At 38.6% G+C, this 19,851-nt stretch overlaps 2 protein-coding genes across 2 annotated transcripts in view; both read left to right on the forward strand.

Moving 5' to 3' along the window:
- The first annotated feature begins 1,696 nt into the window (after positions 1–1,696).
- On the forward strand, positions 1,697–13,908 carry polr1c (RNA polymerase I and III subunit C). Its single transcript, XM_028820723.2, has 9 exons — positions 1,697–1,812; positions 4,775–4,846; positions 4,981–5,088; positions 6,406–6,538; positions 6,652–6,771; positions 8,704–8,856; positions 9,657–9,806; positions 11,900–12,016; positions 13,684–13,908. The coding sequence occupies exons 1-9, from the start codon at positions 1,741–1,743 to the stop codon at positions 13,800–13,802; spliced, it is 1,044 nt and encodes a 347-aa protein (XP_028676556.1). The 5' UTR covers positions 1,697–1,740; the 3' UTR covers positions 13,803–13,908.
- Positions 13,909–18,846: 4,938 nt separating this feature from the next.
- Positions 18,847–19,851, forward strand: part of fbxo28 (F-box protein 28) — a 53,168-nt gene continuing 52,163 nt past the window's right edge. The window contains exon 1 of the mRNA XM_028820914.2: positions 18,847–19,044. Within this exon, the coding sequence (XP_028676747.1) occupies positions 18,856–19,044 (189 nt within the window). The 5' untranslated portion in view covers positions 18,847–18,855. The remainder of the gene's footprint in view (positions 19,045–19,851) is intronic.

Consider the following 19,851-nt stretch of genomic DNA (forward strand, 5'->3'; position numbering starts at 1 on the left):
GCTTATTATAAACTGGTAAATTTGGGAAATTATATAAAATACATTATATATAAATTATAATAACTTACAATTTTCAATTGAATCATGCCATTCTGATGATGGAGACACAGGAGGGTTCATCATCAATTCACAGGAGGAATTACATGGACCTTGTTTTGTGGTCTGAAATGTTGCATTGACATTCCTGGAATTGCTTGACTTGGTTAAGTTTTAACAGTTTATCTTTGTTAGCAATCTTATTTGATTAGGTTAAGGATCATGAATTTATTGATATTATGCCTTTCTTCTTTACATATGAGAATGACATAAGTTGCTGTGTGCCTCTGGAGAGGCTTAGTAATGAAGACTTGCACCACCTGGAGTGAAACACCATCTTAAAACTACTGCAGCTACATGAGTCCAGGTTGTATACTTTATGTAGTACTTCAGGCTATATGCAGATAGATAGATAGATAGATAGATAGATAGATAGATAGATAGATAGATAGATAGATAGATAGATAGATAGACACTATGGTCTGAACACACAGCAAAAAGGAAGAAAATTAAAAAAAAAACTTCTGACTTGGCAGTGACTGTCCCAGTGGGGCATTATGATCTTGTATTGTTTAGAGGTATGAAGGAGCCCCCATAGTGACCCACTTCAGAATAATTTGTTGTATAAAAGTCCTCAATATCTGTGTGTCAGAAAGACAGCCAGGGATGTGTTCTTTTTAGAATTGCAACGCATAACTTGAACCTGTATACGTATAAACATACCCCTTCAGTATCCATGACGGAAATATCCACGGAAGAGAAATATATTTAACTCTCTTTAAAATACAGCTTAATACAAACCTTTAGAACAATGCAATCACCGTTCGGTTCTTCCGTGGTGATCGTTTACGATTGAGGTTCCATTCTGCAGGGCGCAGGAGGCATTTTTTCTTGCTCCAGAGTCAACGTCACATCAGTGCTTCTGGTTTCTGCCGTGTAGTTTTGTGAGAGGCTTTAAATGCCCACATAATTTGTATATTTAGTAAGCTATTTGTGATCATTACAAGATACGGATAACTACCAACTGCGCTATTAACATATGGATTAGGCTCTGTAAGACCCCAATATAGCGCCACCTTCTCTCTCTCTCTTTCTCTGTGCGCACAGTGCACCTGCCCTGTCCCAATCACTAACCTCCACTTACACCCCTTGTTATATTTATTCCAGCTGCCTGGGAAGATTTATTCTGGTTTTCTTAGTTTAAAAATTGCATATATGCTAAGACTGTTAGGCTCACAAATAAATTAATTAATAATGTAAGGATTATTAAATTATATAAGTGTGATGTAGTACTAGGGTGTTGTACCGTGTTAGCCATTATGAATGTAGTGAGAAGTCAAGCAAAATGACACCTTTTATTGGCTAACTCATCTTTTTAGTTAGCCAATAAAAGGTGTCATTTTGCTTGACTTCTTACTATATTTGTGATGGAATCAGGGGGTGCCCCGTTCCCCACGACTTCCCATTTACGCCAGACTCAGACTCTAAATTAATCAAAAAATCAAAAGAATCGATTCCCTTCAACTGATAGTTCTGAAGAATCGAATCAGTTTTGTGAATCGAAACGCCTATATCTACCATTTAATATGACGTACTTGCTCTTTGACATGCGCACTGCACTCCCGTAGCTGACCGTCGCTCTGTAATTGCGAAAGTTGCCTCTCATGTGACGCCAGACGTAAGCGACAGACTTCCGAAGTCAACATGGCGGTGCCCAGGTCGCGCGTGGACGAGATTAGAAATTGTATAACTCTGACCGAGTACGGGGTTCGAAACGTGAGTGTTTCTTACTCAGTAGTGTTACATACAGTAGTTTTGTTTCGGTTTGAAAATATACGTGAAATTTTGTTGTTTAAAGAAAACTTACATGTATAAATGGCATGAAATCAATCAATCGATCGATGATTTCATTAAAACATAAAGTAACTACAAGTAACCAATATCTGCGGCGTCCTGCTAAAAGCTTTGTTCAGAACATCCAGTTTTTGTAGTTACTTCGGGTGACACTGTTTTGTTTTGCTGTTCTCGTCTCTTCTAGTCTGTCCTGCAGTACTCCTCATTGCATATCATTTGTTTGGAATCTTCACGTCTCCTTTGCAAAGAGGCACCAAAGAGCCTTTCCGCTGTGGTGGTACATTGCTACAAGTACCTGGGGGTCCACAGCAATGACAGGCTTGGCTGGTCTCGGTAAAACGGAGGGACTGAAGAAGAAAGCAGATTAGACTTTTTTTCCTTAGGAAGACTGCGCTCCTTTAATGTGGATAGTTACATCCTTCACATCTTCCACAAGTCTCTGATGGCCAGTGTGGTAACCTCTCTTCAGAAGAGACCCACCAAAATGATTAAGAGGTTTATTAATTTTGGTACAGGAAAAAGGACCGTTTGAAGTGGTAGTTTGCTCCGACTCAATGACGGCTTTACTATCATTTCAAGATGAGGAAAGTAAATCAACACCTGAAATTCTATAGGTGCTACTGGTTGTGTACAGCCAGGGTATTACAGTAGGACTTTTGTGAATTGCTATAGTGTTGGAAGAAAGCTTCAAGTAAGTCAGATATACTGGAGATATAACAGTGTCACTGTGTGTTGGAGAAATAAAACGTCTGTGAAAAGGAAACTGGGGAAATCATGGCGAGAATTGGTGGTGCAGCTGGGCATTTATTCCAAATTCAGAATTCGGTTTATGGGAATATCTTTAAAGAGAAACACAGGAGGGATGATGTTGCAAGCAATTTAAGAACAGCTCACTGTGGGTGAAGGGGTCATCTAAAATGATTTGCGGAAAGTAATAAACGGAAACTCTAAGGAATGTTGAACAACAGAATTCGTGTCACTTTTTTTAATGTGCTGTAAAAACTCGGAAATAGAGAGAGCCCAGCTGAACAGTACATTTCTTTAGTTATCCATCAACTAAATTACAATATATATATATATATATATATATATATATATTAGGAAGGTATGATAAAAGTGGAGAAATATATCATAAAGTCTTAACATTTTTAAAATGGTGCAGTTTATAAATGGATAGAAGGATATTACTAACGCCAGTATAGGAGATGGCAGTAATGCACCATTTAGTGTAAAAACTGCCAATAAAAATAATAAGAAAAATATCAAGCTAATTAGACTTAGTTAGGGGACAAACTTTCAACACACTGCAGTAAGTAAGTACATAATTACTAATTTAATATAAGAGTTATCAATAGGGCACCATGAAGTGCTAGCTAGACACTTTCCTCGTGGGTGGACAGAAACCCCTTCTCCGTCTCCCAGACCTCACCTTTAGGCGGCCATATTATTTCCCTGACCGCAGCACAGAGGAGAGGCTTTTGTTGGGATGGCTGGTGTCTCTCTTAATTGTCTTCCACCTGGTCAGACATTCCTTGTTGTAGGAGGTAATGCTTTCTGTCAGGATACTTACAATGGTGCATGTATTGAAATTCTTAAGCAATCTGAGGGGCAGCCTAAATTTCCCAAAGGCGTCTGAGGTGATAAAGACGTTGTTGTGCCTTCTTCACTAATGTGTCTATGTTCACGAACCTGATGAGGACCTCTGTGATGTGGATACTGAGTTATCTGAAGCTCCCTCCACCTGAGTGCTGTTAATACAGAGTGGGGTGTTTGTGCCTCTGCTCTTTTCTCCTAAAGTTCGCAATCAGCTTCTTTGTCATGCTGACATTCAGGAGTAGAGTGTTGGTCTGACACCAGTGTGACTAACTCTGCACCTCATCCAGGTGAGCCTGCTCATTGTTGTTTGAGATCAGAAGGACCACCACTGTGTCATCCACAAACTTGACGATGATGTTAGAGTTACGTGCAGCTGTGCAGCCATACGTGTAGTGGGAGTACAGAAGAGCACTCAGAGCACAGCCCTGTAGAGCCCCTATGTCGAGGGTAAGGGATGACGAAGTGTAGCCACCCACTTAAACCACCTGGGGGCCGCCTTTCAAGACATTAAAAATCCATGTGTATGGTAAAGCATTGAGACACAGGTCCCTGTGATGAACTTAGAGGGGTTTATTGTTCCTACATTCCCATGTTTTTAAGATGCTTTTGCCTTTCTTTTTAAACATACATGTCTCTGGATTCTACCTTACTAGTGTCATGGTGGTTTTCTTAACCTCTAAGTTTGCTAGTGTCCTGATAAAACAACTAAAGGCTCATCTGAACAAGCTTTCCTTCCGTCTATTCATATGGTTTATCCACTTACTTTGTCTTTGGAATATACAAGGAAATTAAAGTACCAAAAGTCAACTTGAGGTGAAATATGGTGTCCAGAGTGAGTGATCTGCCAAGAGATGAAACCTGTGCTCCTTGTGATCAAATGGAAGAGTAAAAGTTCATATCAATACAATACAGAACATGCTGTACTCAAACACACTTCATTCAGTTTAGGCTAATGTAGGGTCACAGCCACTTCCAGCACATCCCAGGATGAGGTCGGAGCAAACCTGGGATGGCACACTTGGCCCAGCTACACGTATACCCACAATCACTCATAAGAAGTGTATTAGTATAACATTAGCATGCATGTCTTTGGGGAGGAATGTGGGAGTAAAGTCCAAATGGGCACAAGGAGTGCCGAGAAACTCCACGCAGTCAATGACCAGGCATGGGATCTGAACCAATAGGAGATCAGTATATTAAGTTATTAATTAATACAACTTAAAGCAGTTTTTTTCACTGTTACGCTTTGCCCAAGGCATTTATTCCTAATTACTTGTGCTTATTGTAGGTTCACACAACTGATTTTCCAGGAAATTATCCAGGCTATGATGACACATGGAGTCAGAAAAGATTTGAAAAGGTATGATGGGCATAGACCTTTTTGGCGATGCTCTTAAAAGTCATTTTCTAAATGTTGTACATAGATGAATAATAAAACTCGTATCTGCTTGATTTGGACTTCATGTAATAACTGGTTATGTACCTTTTGTTAAGAATTTCAGAATCAATATTATTAATATGGACGACAGTACAGTGGAGTTTGACATGATAGGGATTGACTGCGCAATTGCGAATGCTTTTAGGCGTATTCTTCTTGCAGAGGTAAGTCATTGTTTTACTGGTGAAACTAGATTTGTTGTTTTAGTCCACATTACACATTGGGCACATAGTTGAGTATTAGCAGCAAAGAGTTCTCATTTGCCTTTATTTGATATGATATACTTTATTAATCCCCCTGGGCAAATTGTCTTTTCGCATGACATTTGGAGGTCAGAGCATAGGGTCAGCCATAGTACAACACCCCTGGAACAATTGTCAGGTTAAGGGCCTTGCTGAAGAGCCCAACCCAGTAGGATTTGTGTACCAAAACAAATCTGTTATTTCACAGTGAACACTGTCCCAGATTACTTTACAAATATGGTGCTGCAGAATACTCAAGAGCTTTTTTATGTACCTATATTTATTACAAGTGTAGCACTTTGCAAGTTTAGTGACTTCTTCACGGTCAGGCAATAATTCTGTCGTGTGGATTGGACTTAGCACCCTTATTAAATGGATTCTCTACAAAGCCTCACTGCCTGTTAATAATCCTTCATATATTTGAAGGAAGGATGAATGGAGAAATGTACCAGGACATTCTTGATAAGAATCTGCTGTCTTCTACCAGGATGCTGAAGATGAAACAAGGGTGGACTTTTCAGCAATACAAGGATCCCAAACACACAGACAAGAATCCCAAACACATAGCCAAGGAAACTCTCGATTGGTTTCAGAGAGAGAGAAAATAAAGCTGTTAGAATGGCCCAGTCAATCACCAAACTTGAATCCAATTGGAAAAAACTGAAGATCAGAGTTCATAGAAGAGGCCCCCGGAACCTTCAAGATTTGAAGACAGTTTGTGTGGAAGAATGGGCTAAAATAACACCTAAGCAATGCATGTGACTCATTTCTCCATACAGGAGGTGTCTTGAAGCTGTCGTTACCAACAAAGTCTTTTGTACTAAGTATTAAATAAATTATAGTAAGCGTGTTCAATACTTATTCCCTATGTCATTCCACTTTATTACACATAATTTATGGACTTACTTGTTTTGATTTCTTTGTATGTGTGGATTACTTGTGTTGTTACAGACATCTGGCGAAAATTTCATATCAGTAGCCACATCAGAAATATATTTACTGAGAAGAACATTGACGTGTTCAATTCTTATTTTCCCCGTTGTATATGGCAGGACCACTGAGATTCATTTGGTCAATGGTTATTCCTTGTAATTACCAAATGTTACTCACTGTAATTTCACCTTGGGATCAATAGAGAATCTGCCCACTCTGGTATAGTCAATTTCTATGTATCTGTAAAGAATATTTTTTTAAACACCAGTATTTTACGGAAATATGCTCTCCATTTTATTCCATAAGGTTCCGACAATGGCAGTGGAGAAAGTATTCATATATAACAACACCTCCATCGTCCAGGATGAGATTCTAGCACATAGGTTGGGTCTTATTCCAATCAAAGCTGATCCCCGACTCTTTGAATACAGGAATTCAGGTTAATACATTTGCCTTTGATTTTTTATAAAGTGTTTTACATTTTGTTGTCAGTAAAATTAAGCACTGTTGCAACTTGTTTAGTTCTTAAAATGTATTTTTTTGTTTTGAAAGGCGACGAAGAGGGGACAGAGATAGACACCATTCAGCTTCAACTGAAAGTCAAGTGTACGAGGAACCCCAAAGCCACAAAAGAATCCTCAGACCCTCGCGAGCTTTATGTCAATCACATGGGTAACTTTCATTTATTTCCAAAAATGTTTGTTTGTATGCATTGCCAGTGTTCCGTCACAAAGTTATCAGTTTTTTTAAAGAAATTTTGTTTGCACTTCCATACAGCATATCATCAAATCCTGGCAGTTTCTAACATTAAAAAAAAATCCTCTTCCAATTTTACTTATGTGGCAGACACCTTTATCCAAAACAACTTACAAAATTTATGATACAATTGGCTACATTTCTTTTTTTTTTTGGTTTTCCTATTGGAGCACAGGCAGGTCAAGTGACCTGCTCATGGTCACTTGGTGTCAGTGACGCGATTTGAACCAACAGCCTCAGGGTTTGAAGTCCAAAGTCTTAACCAGTGTGCCACTCTTCCTGCTGGTACTTTGTGAATTGTTGATGATTCTGCACCGTCGAATGAGGATTTTGAGCTGTCGGTAGAAAGTGACAACGAGAAATGACGTCAGCAGTGTGTCTTAGCGATGCTCCTCATTGGTTGCTTTGAACATCATATACTTCAGAATTTATCATGTATAGAGTGTTTATATGTTTGGTTTTCACAAGTTGAGGAAAAAAATAATTTTAAGTTCTTAATGAGGAGGTAAAAAAAAATCAGTCTCGTAAGCATTGAGAAATGTAATAATCTTTGAATGTAGAATAAATCAAGTAAAATGTAAATAAGCTGATTTAGGTTCATCATAGTCACTTAATGTGCAGGGGATGTATGATCTCCCTTTATTTGTTTGTGATTTTTCTCCCTCATCCCAAAGGTATCCTTGTTAATTAGAAATTCAGAATTTCTGGGTGTATGTGTGTAAGTGTAAGTGAGCCCTGTGATGGACAAGTGCCAGTCTGAGTTTAGTTCCTGCCTTGGGCCGGGTGTCAGCCCTCTTGTGACAGTGAGTGTTAGTTAAAATCAAATAGATGTTGTTAAATAAGAGTATTATTATTCTATTACTCTACTTTGTGTATTGCAAAGGTTGACAAATAATAATTCTTTACATTTTTATAGTGCCTTTCTCACTATTGAAAATGCTTCAGTGAGTGTGAAGCCACTTTACCCAACACCAACGTGTAGCATTCACTTAGATAATGTGAAGTTAGCCATTTTTGCATCAGTATGCTCACCACACCTTAGCTGTTAGGTGGTGATGTGGTGAGAGAGACTATTAGAGACAAGGGATGATTAGGAAGCCAGAATGACTAGGGGACAATTTAGCCAGGACATTGGGATACACCCTGCTCTTTACAAAGGATGCCCAGGGATCTTTTATGACCACAAAGAGTCAGGACCTCAGTTTTATATCTCATCCAAAGGACAGCACCATTTTAACAGGACAGTGCCCCCATCACTGCACTGGGGTATTGGTATTCATGTTCAGATCACAGAGTAAGCACCCCCTGCTGGCCTCATTTATATCTCTTCCAGCAGCAACCCAAGGTTTTCCTAGATGGTCTCCTGTCCAGGTTCTGGGTGAGACTGAACAAGTTTAGCTTCAGGAGGATGAACTCTTGTGAAGTGCAGGTGGTTTTTCTGCTGTCATTATTGATGTCTTCATCTTCTTCTGCTTCTTCTTCTTCCGTAGCTATTCCCATTTTTATGTATATGAGGTCTCTCTTTTTTTTTTTTTTTTTTTTTTTAAAACTGACTTCTCCAATAGAACTTATGACATGATTTTGACAGCCGGGTACCTTTTCTGACTCCAAGCCTCCATGCATATATGAATGTTGCTCACTTATGATCAATTTGGTATACCTTAACATATGGCTGCATTCAAAAGTGACAAAAAAAACACCTGAATTTGCTTGAGATATTAAAAAAGGGTGAACATATCTGTGCAGTGTGAAAACCTTTTTAACAGGTGGCGTTATAAAGGGAGACTTGTAATAATCTACTTTGCTATGATGTCACTTTTTGTCAATATGAGTCTTTACTTTTCACAGTTTACTCAAAGCACATAAAGTGGATTCCGATTGGAAATCAGGCCGATCATTTTGGTGAAGCAGTAATTGGCCCAGTCCATGAGGACATTCTGATTGCTCAGCTTCGTCCAGGACAAGAACTGGATATTGTCATGCATTGTGTGAAGGGAATAGGTAAGGTTTTCCTGAGAAAACGAGTCTACTATGATTTAATTATACTTGGTCTAAATGTTAAAGAGCAAATCTTAGAATGTTTAATATTAAAATGCACACAAGTGATTGCTTCATTTGTTTAGAATGCGAGTTTCACGTAACTACATAGATAATAGACAGTTCTGTTTAACTACCTAAAGGTAACTTGTAATGGAACACCTCAGTGCTCAGCTTTATCTGAACTCCAGTAATGGAATTTTAGTCAGGCTTCAGTTAGTTAGTTCAGAAACAGAACTGTTTGATTTGCCTTGTTTTTCAGTGGAATAACGACAGCATTCAGTTTTCTGACCATTCAAGTGTCACAGTCACAAGTTTGACATATGAATGTAAGACTGCATATTATGCAGAGAAATTATAAGAGAAACTCAAAGAAACGTGACAAGGTGTACACAAGCCTTGATCAGAAACATCTGACATAAGAGCTTTTCGTTTTTATTATCAGTTTTTCTCTTTATTGTTTGTGTAAACTGTTTTGCTTTGAATTTTTCTAAAACTTTTAAAGCGAAGACACTTGAACTGTGAAATTATTTGCATACATGTCAACGGGTCACACTCACTGCCTGAACCCCATTAGAAAGCAGAATCTGCAGAGATTTTGAAAACCACATGGAGCTACAAAATGATTGAATGAAGTGGGTGATGGATACCAAAGTAAAATATTACAGTAAAAGGACTCTGTGTGGACTTTGCAAGAAACCACTCAGATTGTAGTGAATTCATTCATTGCCATATTTACCTTTTTTTTTGTATTTCTCATTTAGGAAAAGACCATGCAAAGTTTTCACCAGTGGCAACGGCAAGTTACCGCCTCCTACCAGAAATCACTTTTCTTGAGCCTATTGAAGGAGAGCTGGCAGAGAAGCTAAAAAAGTGTTTCTCGCCAGGTGTTATTGCGATTGATGTTTTGGAAGGTGAGCATGTTTCGTTTTTAACCTTCATTGGAGTGCTTCTGTTAAGAGGGGCTTCTGTTGTGTAGTCATCAGTGCATTTGGAGCATAGCAAACAAATAAAAATGCACACTTTGTAATTTTTAGACTTCTTTTTATGTATTTTATTTTTGGAATGCTGATATCTCACTCTTACTTTATGATTGCTCAGTTTGCTGTACCATTCTCTGTGTAAAATCATATTTAAAATAACAAAGCACCAACAGATTTGTAGAGAAAAGCTACAAGATCCAGAATTGAAAATGGCTCTGTTCAACTTGTTAGCTTTGCATGTAGGAGTTATGCAGTCAGCATTATTAGTAAAGGTCTAAGTTGTGTAGTTTTGATTTGATAAAATTGTTTCTGTGGAGGGGACGGACATTTTTGCATTCAGTTTAAGTTGCCTCCTCAAATGGATTTTATGCTTTAGATATTTGAAGCATCAATAGCTATAATTAATACATGTAACAAGATAACATTGATTTTTTTTTAGGCCTGGAATGTGGATTGTGCTATGCTTTATTCAACTTCAAGCACCATTTCTAACTTATATTATAAAATGTTGGCTACTGGGAATAGTGAAATGGAGTAAGCACTGTTTTATACATTTCCTATTCAAAGTCGTTAGGTCAGGCTCCAAAATAAGAAGTGATAATCTAGTTGGTTAATTAAGAAAGGAGTGCATAACTTAAGAAAAGCACCAACCACATTGCTGCTTGAAAGTAACATCAATATTTGTTATCATTTGAGATTGCTCCTTAAAAGGATACGTTTGGTACTTAAAAGTAAGTCAGAGGTCTTCATAGTCATGTCTAAGGAAATAAGCAACAAAGAGTTGAGGCACCAGGTGGTCAGGTCAGGGAGCATGCACTGGTACAGCATGTTGCCACACTCGCCACATGACGAAACGGTTCAGGATCCTGGTAGGCAAACCCCCAGGCAGACACACGGTCAAGTCCCACCCTCCGGAAATGACCATGTATCTGCCGTGGACATCCCCTTGGCCTGGTCCAGCCACTCGGGTCCTCAACAGTGAGCCAGATCACCCTTAGGGAATCGCACCACATGGCTGTAGTGCTGTAACTGACGCTCCCTCACAATGCAGGTAATGTGCCTCATTCAGGACACCATGAGCAACACAAAGTCAAATCAGCGGTACCCAAGGATTCTCTGAAGAGACACCGTACCAAAGGAGTAACCATATAGCAAGACGGGAAGCACCAGGACTGTAAAGACTTGGACATTCGTCCTTTTGCATATTGTACAACACAGAGAGCTTCAATGATATATTTATATCTCTGCCAAAAGAACAACTGTGATATGTCCAGAATCTTGGAGGAGAAGAAACAAAAAACATGTCACAGGCAGAAATATTTGGAGGGGGTGCTGGATGTGGCAGATATGTTTGATGGACAAGTACAGAATTGAGCGCAGGAAGATTGTTACACAGCAGCATCAATTACCAGGTATATGCAGCACTGAACCTACATGCCTGGTCATTCTGCCACTGCTGGAGCATTCATATAACCTCACTAAATATCTTCTGAGTACACATGAGCAACAAATCCTTGACACTACAGATAGAATTATTGTACCATTAAACGACACACAAGCACCAGTGGCTTGTAATTAGTGCCGTGCCACACGGTTGCCAGTCCTAGAACTTGCTGACTAAACTTTGTACTTCAAAACTTTACTCTTGTAAATGGTTTGTTCAGTTTAAGCTGCCACCTTCATCCAAATCAAATGGGCATTTCAGGTGTACACATTGATATACAGCACACAAGACAATAAGTGATTGGCCTGTAATATTATGTTCAGCCATTCCTAGGAGTGTTGACTGCATTTTGAGGATGCATTATTTTTTAAGACAAAGTGGTGTTTTGTGTTTGTTCAGTCAGTTGCTCTTCATTTTAAATACTTTTCACAGCCAGCACCATGTCAAAGTGCTTGAAAGAAAAAACTATCTATATTAAATAATGTGTCTGGTAAACATATCAGAAAGGTTAAATACACTGTGTTCTGCAAAAATTGCATATAGTCACATGTCAAATAAAGACACCCTTCTTTTTGTTCAGGAAAGAAGTTAGCTAGAGTGGCAAACGCTCGACTTGATACCTGCACCAGGGAAGTTCTCCGAAATGAAGAGCTGAAACACAAGGTTAAAATTGGCAGAGTCAGAGATCACTTCATATGTGAGTTGTTACCTCTGATCTTGTGTTTCATCTTTTTCACAGAAGTGGACATTTGTGATTTTTTTTATTGTGGTCTTTTTGAGTTAAAAGTTTGTATGTGTTTTATTATTAACCATGTACAGTTCAAGAACACCTCAGTTTTTCTTCAAATGTGATCAGTGGTAATGCAATGAATTCCCAAAATGGTGAAAAGGGAAGCAGTAAACCACCAAAGATTTACATTTAAAGTTTAGGTTAGCAAAAACTGAAAGTACATTTCAGCATATTACAAAGGGGCCTTCTTCAGGGAACAACTAATAGGTTACAACCTACAGATGTTCTTCAGCAATTAAAGTAAGTTGCAAGTTGAAGAAAACAATTTGCAGAGGCGTCCCAACTTGTGTTGATTACTTAAAAACCCTCTGTGTGTCTTAAAGCAGAGTTGGAACAGACTGTGTTACTACACCCTACTTCGACAATATTACACTGTAGAAATTGTTGTAAATTCCAGTGATAATGGCAAGAAAACAACAATTAACAAATGAAATGAGACAGAGCATTATTACCTTTAGAAGTACAGGCTTTTCATTTAGAGAAATTGCAAATAAAAAAAAAATATCAAAAGTGTCAGTGAGTCCAGTGGTGTCCTACACAATCCAAAGGCAGTTGGAAACTGGAAGAAACTGATAGGACGAGATGTGGCAGAGCCAAAGTCACAAGCCAATCAGAAGACCAGTTTCTAAGGGTCACCAGCTTGCCTGATCACAGGCACCTCACAGCACAACAGAGTTAAGCACAGCTCAACAGTGCAAGTTGAGTGAAGCAAGTATCAGTTTCTACTGTGAAGAGGAGACTTTGTGCTGAAGGTTTGACAGGACGAGTGGCAGGAAGTAAGCCATTCCTTTAAGGACAAAATAGGGCCTTGAGATACCGGCTGTGGCCTAATGCAGACTGGAAGAAAGTCTTAATGGAACGAAGAATCCAAATTTGAAATCTTCATTTCATCACTCAGGGTGTCTGTGCGCTGTCAAGTTGGTGTAAGGATGGCTCCTCAGTGTGTGACAAACTGTCAAACATGGAGGACAATGTGTGATGTTCTGGGGTTGGTGACTGGCATTCTAAATCACAAGGGTTAGCACAGTTTGGCTGTTATATCAGCGAAAGGTACAGGCTACTGTGACAAATCAAAAAATCTGAATAAAATTTTGTACACTGAATGATTTCTTGATTTTTTTTTTTTTTTTTTTTATTATTATTATTATTATTGCCATTGTTTATTCCTATGTCTTGATTTCATGAAACATTAAGACTGCATGCATTTCTATAAAAGCTGAAAAAAACTGAGGTGTTCTAAAACATAGTGTACAAACATCCATTTTCTAACCCCACTAACCAGTCCAAAAAGCACTGGGCACAAAATGGGAACCAACCCTGGGTATGACACTAGTCCATAGCATGGCAAGCATATGTACACTGACCTAGTTTAGTGTTTTTCATTTAATATAATATGCACGTGTTTGAGGTGTGGGAGGAAAACTGATTTGCCTGAAGGGCAACTTAAAAATGTGCGGCAAGAATTTATAAACTGCGTAGGCAGTAATCTGAAGTGAGATTTGAACCCATGTCTCAGCAGCTTTTATTATTGCATCCCAATACCACCTCATAATTTCATTCTGTTTTTGTTTCAGTTTCAGTGGAATCGACTGGAATTCTGCCAGCGGCTGTTTTAGTAAGCGAAGCCATAAAAGTCATGATGTCAAAATGCCAGAGGTTTCTAAATGAATTAGACCTGGCACAGATGGAGTGAACTTACTCATGAGCAGAGACTTTTCTTCAAAAGGACTGAAAAGTGAATCTATTACAAATGGGGTTGCAGTTATTTTTTATATTAAATAAAATAATGCTAAGATCAATTGTTTCTTGTTTAGATTCGTGGACTATAACAGAATGCTAAGGTCTTCTGTTAGCTCACTGACCTTCTTGTTGTTGTCTGGTTCTAGTTGAAGACTTCATTCATCGTAGCTTTTCTGAAAAACGTGTTTACAGTATTTCAGCATCTGTCATGGAACTTTTCATCTGTTGATATTTTCTTTCTGGCTGTAACTGCACTCTTATTCTTATTAAGCATTCAAACAGCAGGTAAGTACACAGTTGTGAAAAAGTATTTTCCTTCTTCCCCAAGTGAATTCTGCACTTTTTTCTTTTGCAGTGAATGTTAACTATATCTTTAGCCATGACCTAAAACTACAGGAAACTGTGATACACATTTATTTGTGAAAAAAACTAATCATCTCTTAGACTAAATAATGAGTTAGGCCTCCTTTATGACTAATAACTGCAACCGGAAATTATTGGTCAGTCTCTCACAGCACTGTGAACGCATTTCGGCCTGCTCATCCATATTAGAATCTTTCCATTTTGGCTACAGGACTATTTGGAGTTCCCACTGTGACGTTTCATCTTCACTTCTTTGCTTTCACGGAGTCTCTTGTCAGATTTTTGGGATGCTGTTGATTTGCTGCTTGGTCTGCACAAAAAGCAAATAAGGACGACCTCAAATTGTTTTTGTAAAATAAAGACCAAACTGAACACCGTGGAATGATGCAGGATACTTTTAAATACATTTCAAGCACAAAAATGCCACTTCTTGCTGTCCAGATTATTTTGTTTTGACTGGGGTGAAAGGTCAGCCATAAGTGACAACTTATGAGTTTGAGTTGCACTGTGTTTTCTCTGAAATATACAACTGCTAGCTTTCATTTTAAAGGGCATGTATGTGAAATTTCACAAAGTCCTAGTGGGGGGAGTTTAGGACTTTCTGTAGGTCATTCCAATATTTCTTTTCATTTTCTTTTATGGCATTCTGACACAGATTGACTTGTTTGTTTTGGATCATTGTCATATTGCATGACCCAGCAAGAATTATCTGCAGCTCAGCAAAGGTTCCCTGATACTGTCATGAAAAATTCCAGGTTTAAGAATACTATATATCGTATTATCACTAATAACACATTTTTCCTTGGTTTCTGAATAGCAAAATACCCAGAAATGCTGCCACTACACTTGACTATTGGCTTCTGACGCTTACTGGGTAGTGCAGCCTTATCTTTTCTTCAGACATATTGGGCTAAAATCTCACCAAAATGTCCCATTCTTGACTTACAGCACTTGCCTTTGATGCACTGTTTTTACAATTCTGTAGGACCATCCAAAAGCATCTGGCAGGAATTGGGTGAGCACTTCAGTTCATATAATAGTCGCCATCTTGTCCTGGCACCTTGTGCTTTGTAATCAGTTCTAAACTGATACATGTGAAAACATTTTATTGCGGATTTCAGGAAAGTCTTCTACTCCAACTCAATATGGCTTAGTATCTGTGCATAGTTCATTTTGTTTCATTCTAATAAAACTTCTGCTTTGTCAGATTTATATTGGGGAGTGCCAGCTTGAATCAGGCCTAGCTGTTTAAGAGGCTGTACGATTGTAATTTAGTTGAGCTCAATGTGGCAGCAATACGTTTTGTAAATTTTAGTTACCTTGTACACACAAACATAACAAAATACTGTTATTTTTTTTTTTTTTTTTGCTGGTTTTTCGTTAAACTCTCCTCTCTAGATACTTGTAGCAAAAAGATCTCATCAATTTCACTGTGAAAACTATACAGAAATCCCCAATAAAAAAGTAGATGACAATGCCATAGCTCAGGTATGCCTAACTGTAGGTTTTCACATCAACCACTTTATTAATTGTCGACCAAATTCTGCCACTGAAAGAGTGAATGGCTGTTGCCCTTATTTCATTGACTTGCTTTTTAATTCTCGGACCCCATAATTGTTCCTTTTCTTAAGCAGCTGTCAAATAATACTGAGGTGAAAAGCAAGCCAACCCAATAACCACCCAGATCTGGGGTCTCAAAACTCATGTTCTGGAAGGTCACTATTTTTAATTTCTTAATTAGAAGCCATTTCTTATTAGTGAAGCACGTTCATTTGACTCTGTGGCCTCTTTGTGTTCTCATTCTGTCACACATTTCCAAAACTATTGATTTCCTTTTCTCGGAGAGCACACTCAACAATCTTTTGAGGACTAGAGAAGATCAGTATTTCTTATCCCTACCTTTTATAAAAGAAACACTGGTTTTCAGTCTTAAAAAAACAAATTAAAATTACAGCACACTAAGCATGTTCCATTAGTAGCAGTAATTTTTACTAATAAAGGAAGTGGCCAAAAGGAAAACCGTCAGTCACTGCTGCCCTCCAGGATCGGAGTTTGACAGCCCTGCTTTAGCATTTAATAGAAATATTTAACATAGTGTCTTTAAAACCTGTACAATTCTCTCATATTTGCCTTCATTCTTGTATGGTTTTAGATATAGCTGTCTGCTAAATTAAATACAGAAACACCAAAGAAATACACGAAGCATGAGACTTGGATATACATGTATGTGTGTATGTCAAATGCTCCTCTGTATACTACTACAACCCACAAAAATCGGACCAAATTTACTGAGAAAAATACTCAGTAATGCAGAAACTCCTAGATTAGTACTTTTTTCAGACTTATTTTTGGAAATGTTCAATGACTTAACCCTGAACTACAGAGCATAATAATTCTAAACTTTTGCTGTAAAGAACATACGTAAAAAATTGACAAACAAGAATAGACCATTCAGTCCAACAAGCTCAATCCTTTAGCTAAGAGCTAAGTTCTCCACACATCTCCTCCAGGTTCTTCTTAAAGGTTGCCACGGTTTCTACTTCAACTCCATGTCTTGTTAGTTTGTTCCCAATTCCCACAATTCTGAGTAAGGAAATGTTTCCTGGCTTCTGTCCTAAATGCACATCCCCTTAATTTCCACTGGTGTCTTCAAGTATGTGATTCACTGTTAAGCTGAAAGAATTCGGATGGATCTACATACTTTATATCACTGCCTTTCAGAGTTTTGCAGACCTGGATTAAGGATTCTCCTCTGCTTGAGACTAAACAGGTTGAACCCTATGAGTCTGTCACAGTAGGACATGTTCTCCAGTGCCATGATGCACTTGGTTGCTCTCCTCTGCACAACTTCAAGTGCTTCTATGTCTTTCTTGTAGTTTGGTGACCAGAACTGCACACAATACTCCAGATATGCTCTCACTAGTGCATTACATAGACTGAGCACAACATCCTTTGAATTAAATTAACAGTTTTTATAACATATTATTTGCCTTTTTAACTGTTTCTGCACCTTTTCTTAGATTATGAAAATTTGGTGCCAACATAAACCCCTAAATCCTTTTCAGAGGTCACTTCCTGTAGGACAGTGTCACCCATTTTGTATTTATAATTGACATTTCTTTTGCCCACGTGTAGCACTTTTCTACATGAGACTGCATGTTCCAAGTGTTCACCCAGTCCTGTGACTTGTCCAGGTCTTTTTGAGTTGTTTCTGCTGACTCTTCAGTGTCTGCCATTCCTCCAATTTTAACGTCATCTGCAAATTTGTAATGGTGAAATTTGTCATTAATGTAAATCAGAAAAAGGAATGGACCCAGGACAGACCCCTGAGGGACATAACTGATGATGACTCCATTCTGCTCTTTGTCAACATGAGGTCCAGTTTTGTAGGTTACCACCAATACCCACAGCTTCTAAATTTCCAAATGATCCTTTGGTGTGGGTTCATATTAAAGGCTCTGTGAAAGTCTTAATCAATGAAGTTGTAGGCGTTGTTTTTCTCAACAACTCCAGTTGCCTGTTCAAAAAAATCTTAAAAGATTGGTTTGTCAGGGTCTTCCTCTCATAACCCTATTTAGCTTCTTATTTTCATATTAGGTACTTTTCTAACTTATTCCTTATTATAGTTTCCATAATTTTGCACAGTACAGAATTAGGACTTACTAGTCTAATTATAAGGATCCATTCTTGGAAGACTGGAGTCACATTTTCCGCTTTCCAGTCCTCAGTTATTTGTCCACCTTAAAGTGACTGCTCTACTATGCTTACTAAAGGTTTTTAAATGATGGCTTTCATTTCTTTCAATACAATTCCAGTCCAGGGGTGTCTTATCTTAGTCATTCAACATACTGAGAGCCTGAAGCACGTCTGATTCTTCTATTTAAAATCTATAAACTCTGAGTTTGCTTTGACTTCTGCATGGGGTATTCCATTTGTTTCTTCCTTGACAAACACTTGGGTGAAGCATTTATTCAGTTCATTTATCATTTTCTTCTTGTTTTCAATTTGTGACCCTGGAGGTTGTTACATTTTTCATCACGGGTCACTAACAGTATTTGTTATAATTGTATACTTTCACTGATGCCTTCATCTAAGTCAAAGTACTGTACTAGATCATGATACGTTAACAATTTTTTATGCAGCTGACAAACAGATAAGTTCCATGACTTACTCAAGAGCATGCAGCAAGCTGGAGGTAGAGAGTGAAATTGTAAACTTGTGCTTTCAAGTACCAGACATTATGCCACACATATGGTGAATTTTCTCTTATCGCTGGCACCTGTTTTAACAAGTATAACCTGACTATGAACATTTTCCAAAACTGATTCAATTGATTCCATTATTAAGGTTTAAAGTAAAAGATTTGAAAGAAACGGGTTTGACTGGCAAGGAGGTGCAGCACTGAGCTGTATAGAGAAGGTTAATCAGGCACAAATACCCCACACAGAAGTGAGAAAAGATGAAGAAGCCGCCTGACTATGACCAGACAATTCACATTTCAATATGCACATTCTGGCAAACAGACGCCAGTAATAAAGATGGCAGACTTGCAGCCTGGTTTCTCTACTACGCATGCGTGTAGTTAGGAAGCACTTCCTCCATAGATACTTACGTCACTTCCCGGATTCCTGGGGAGGTTGAAGATGGCTGCCGTGGAAGACAGGGTGGATGGAGGAGTCGGAGTGCTGGAGTGCGCTTCTATTTCCCCGAGATTGTCTCCTCCGTTGCCGGACCAGCCACATCAGAACAATCCGCTCTTGGGACTACCCATCGTGGCCATAGAGACGATTCTAAATTTCCTGTCTTACGATGAAATCAGCCTGCTCCGTCTGGTAAGAAAGACAATAACAAACCCGGGAGTCCGCGGCGTTGCTCGGTTTGTTTTTCTTAGCGGGTTTTGTTTTTGCAGACATCTGATTCTTTCTTTAGTTTTTGAGTATCGTATGCGGCATTGCTGAGCTGTTGCGTGTTTGAATTGAACGGACATTTGCATTAACAGTTTGTGTTGTGCGGTTCGCAAGTGTGGTTTCTCTTAAAACAAGGTAATTAGTGTTAATTAATACACGCTACAAGTTCACTGCCATGAGAACAAAATTGACGAAAAGATCAGATGTGTCCGACGACGTGATTTTTATTAACTGTAAGCAGCCCTGCGACCGAAATTCAGCAAGAAACCTTTCCAGAAAGAACAGGACAGTTGGCAGATCTGATCGCAGCTGTGGCATTTCTTCACATCTGAGGTCGGCTGCTGCCCGCCGCTCCGTGAAGTCGTGGCACCGCTGGCCTTCAGCTTACTGGCTGGCGTTTATTCGCAGGGGGTCGAAGGAGTGCCAGTTGCTCGCGTTTAGTTCATAAAGCGCCTGTCGTGGCGATGCTGTTTTATAGAGCAGGTCACATAACCGAAGATTAACGTGATGTCGGGACTTTAACGACTTTATGAAATATCTGAATGAGAGATCGGGACAACTCGGCAATGGACGGACTGAATGGCCTCCACTCATTTGTCACATTTCTGATTAGATAAACTATATTAATCCCAAGGGGAAATTTTAGATGCATAATGCATCAATAACAAAAAAGCCAAAGATGCAGACTTTCAAAACAATATCGGTATAAAATATAAATTGTTAAATAATGAA

This window comes from Erpetoichthys calabaricus, chromosome 15 (assembly GCF_900747795.2).
Source record: "Erpetoichthys calabaricus chromosome 15, fErpCal1.3, whole genome shotgun sequence".
Classification (NCBI taxonomy): Eukaryota; Metazoa; Chordata; class Cladistia; order Polypteriformes; family Polypteridae; genus Erpetoichthys; species Erpetoichthys calabaricus.

What these genes read in the sequence shown, in the direction of transcription:
- polr1c (XM_028820723.2), top strand. Translation starts at nt 1,741, where the DNA reads ATGGCGGTGCCCAGGTCGCGCGTGGACGAGATTAGAAATTGTATAACT. An exon ending in GGCGTATTCTTCTTGCAGAG is followed by an intron (nt 5,089 to 6,405) that starts GTAAGTCATTGT and finishes TTATTCCATAAG; the next exon opens with GTTCCGACAATGGCAGTGGA. An exon ending in TGCGATTGATGTTTTGGAAG is followed by an intron (nt 9,807 to 11,899) that starts GTGAGCATGTTT and finishes CTTTTTGTTCAG; the next exon opens with GAAAGAAGTTAGCTAGAGTG.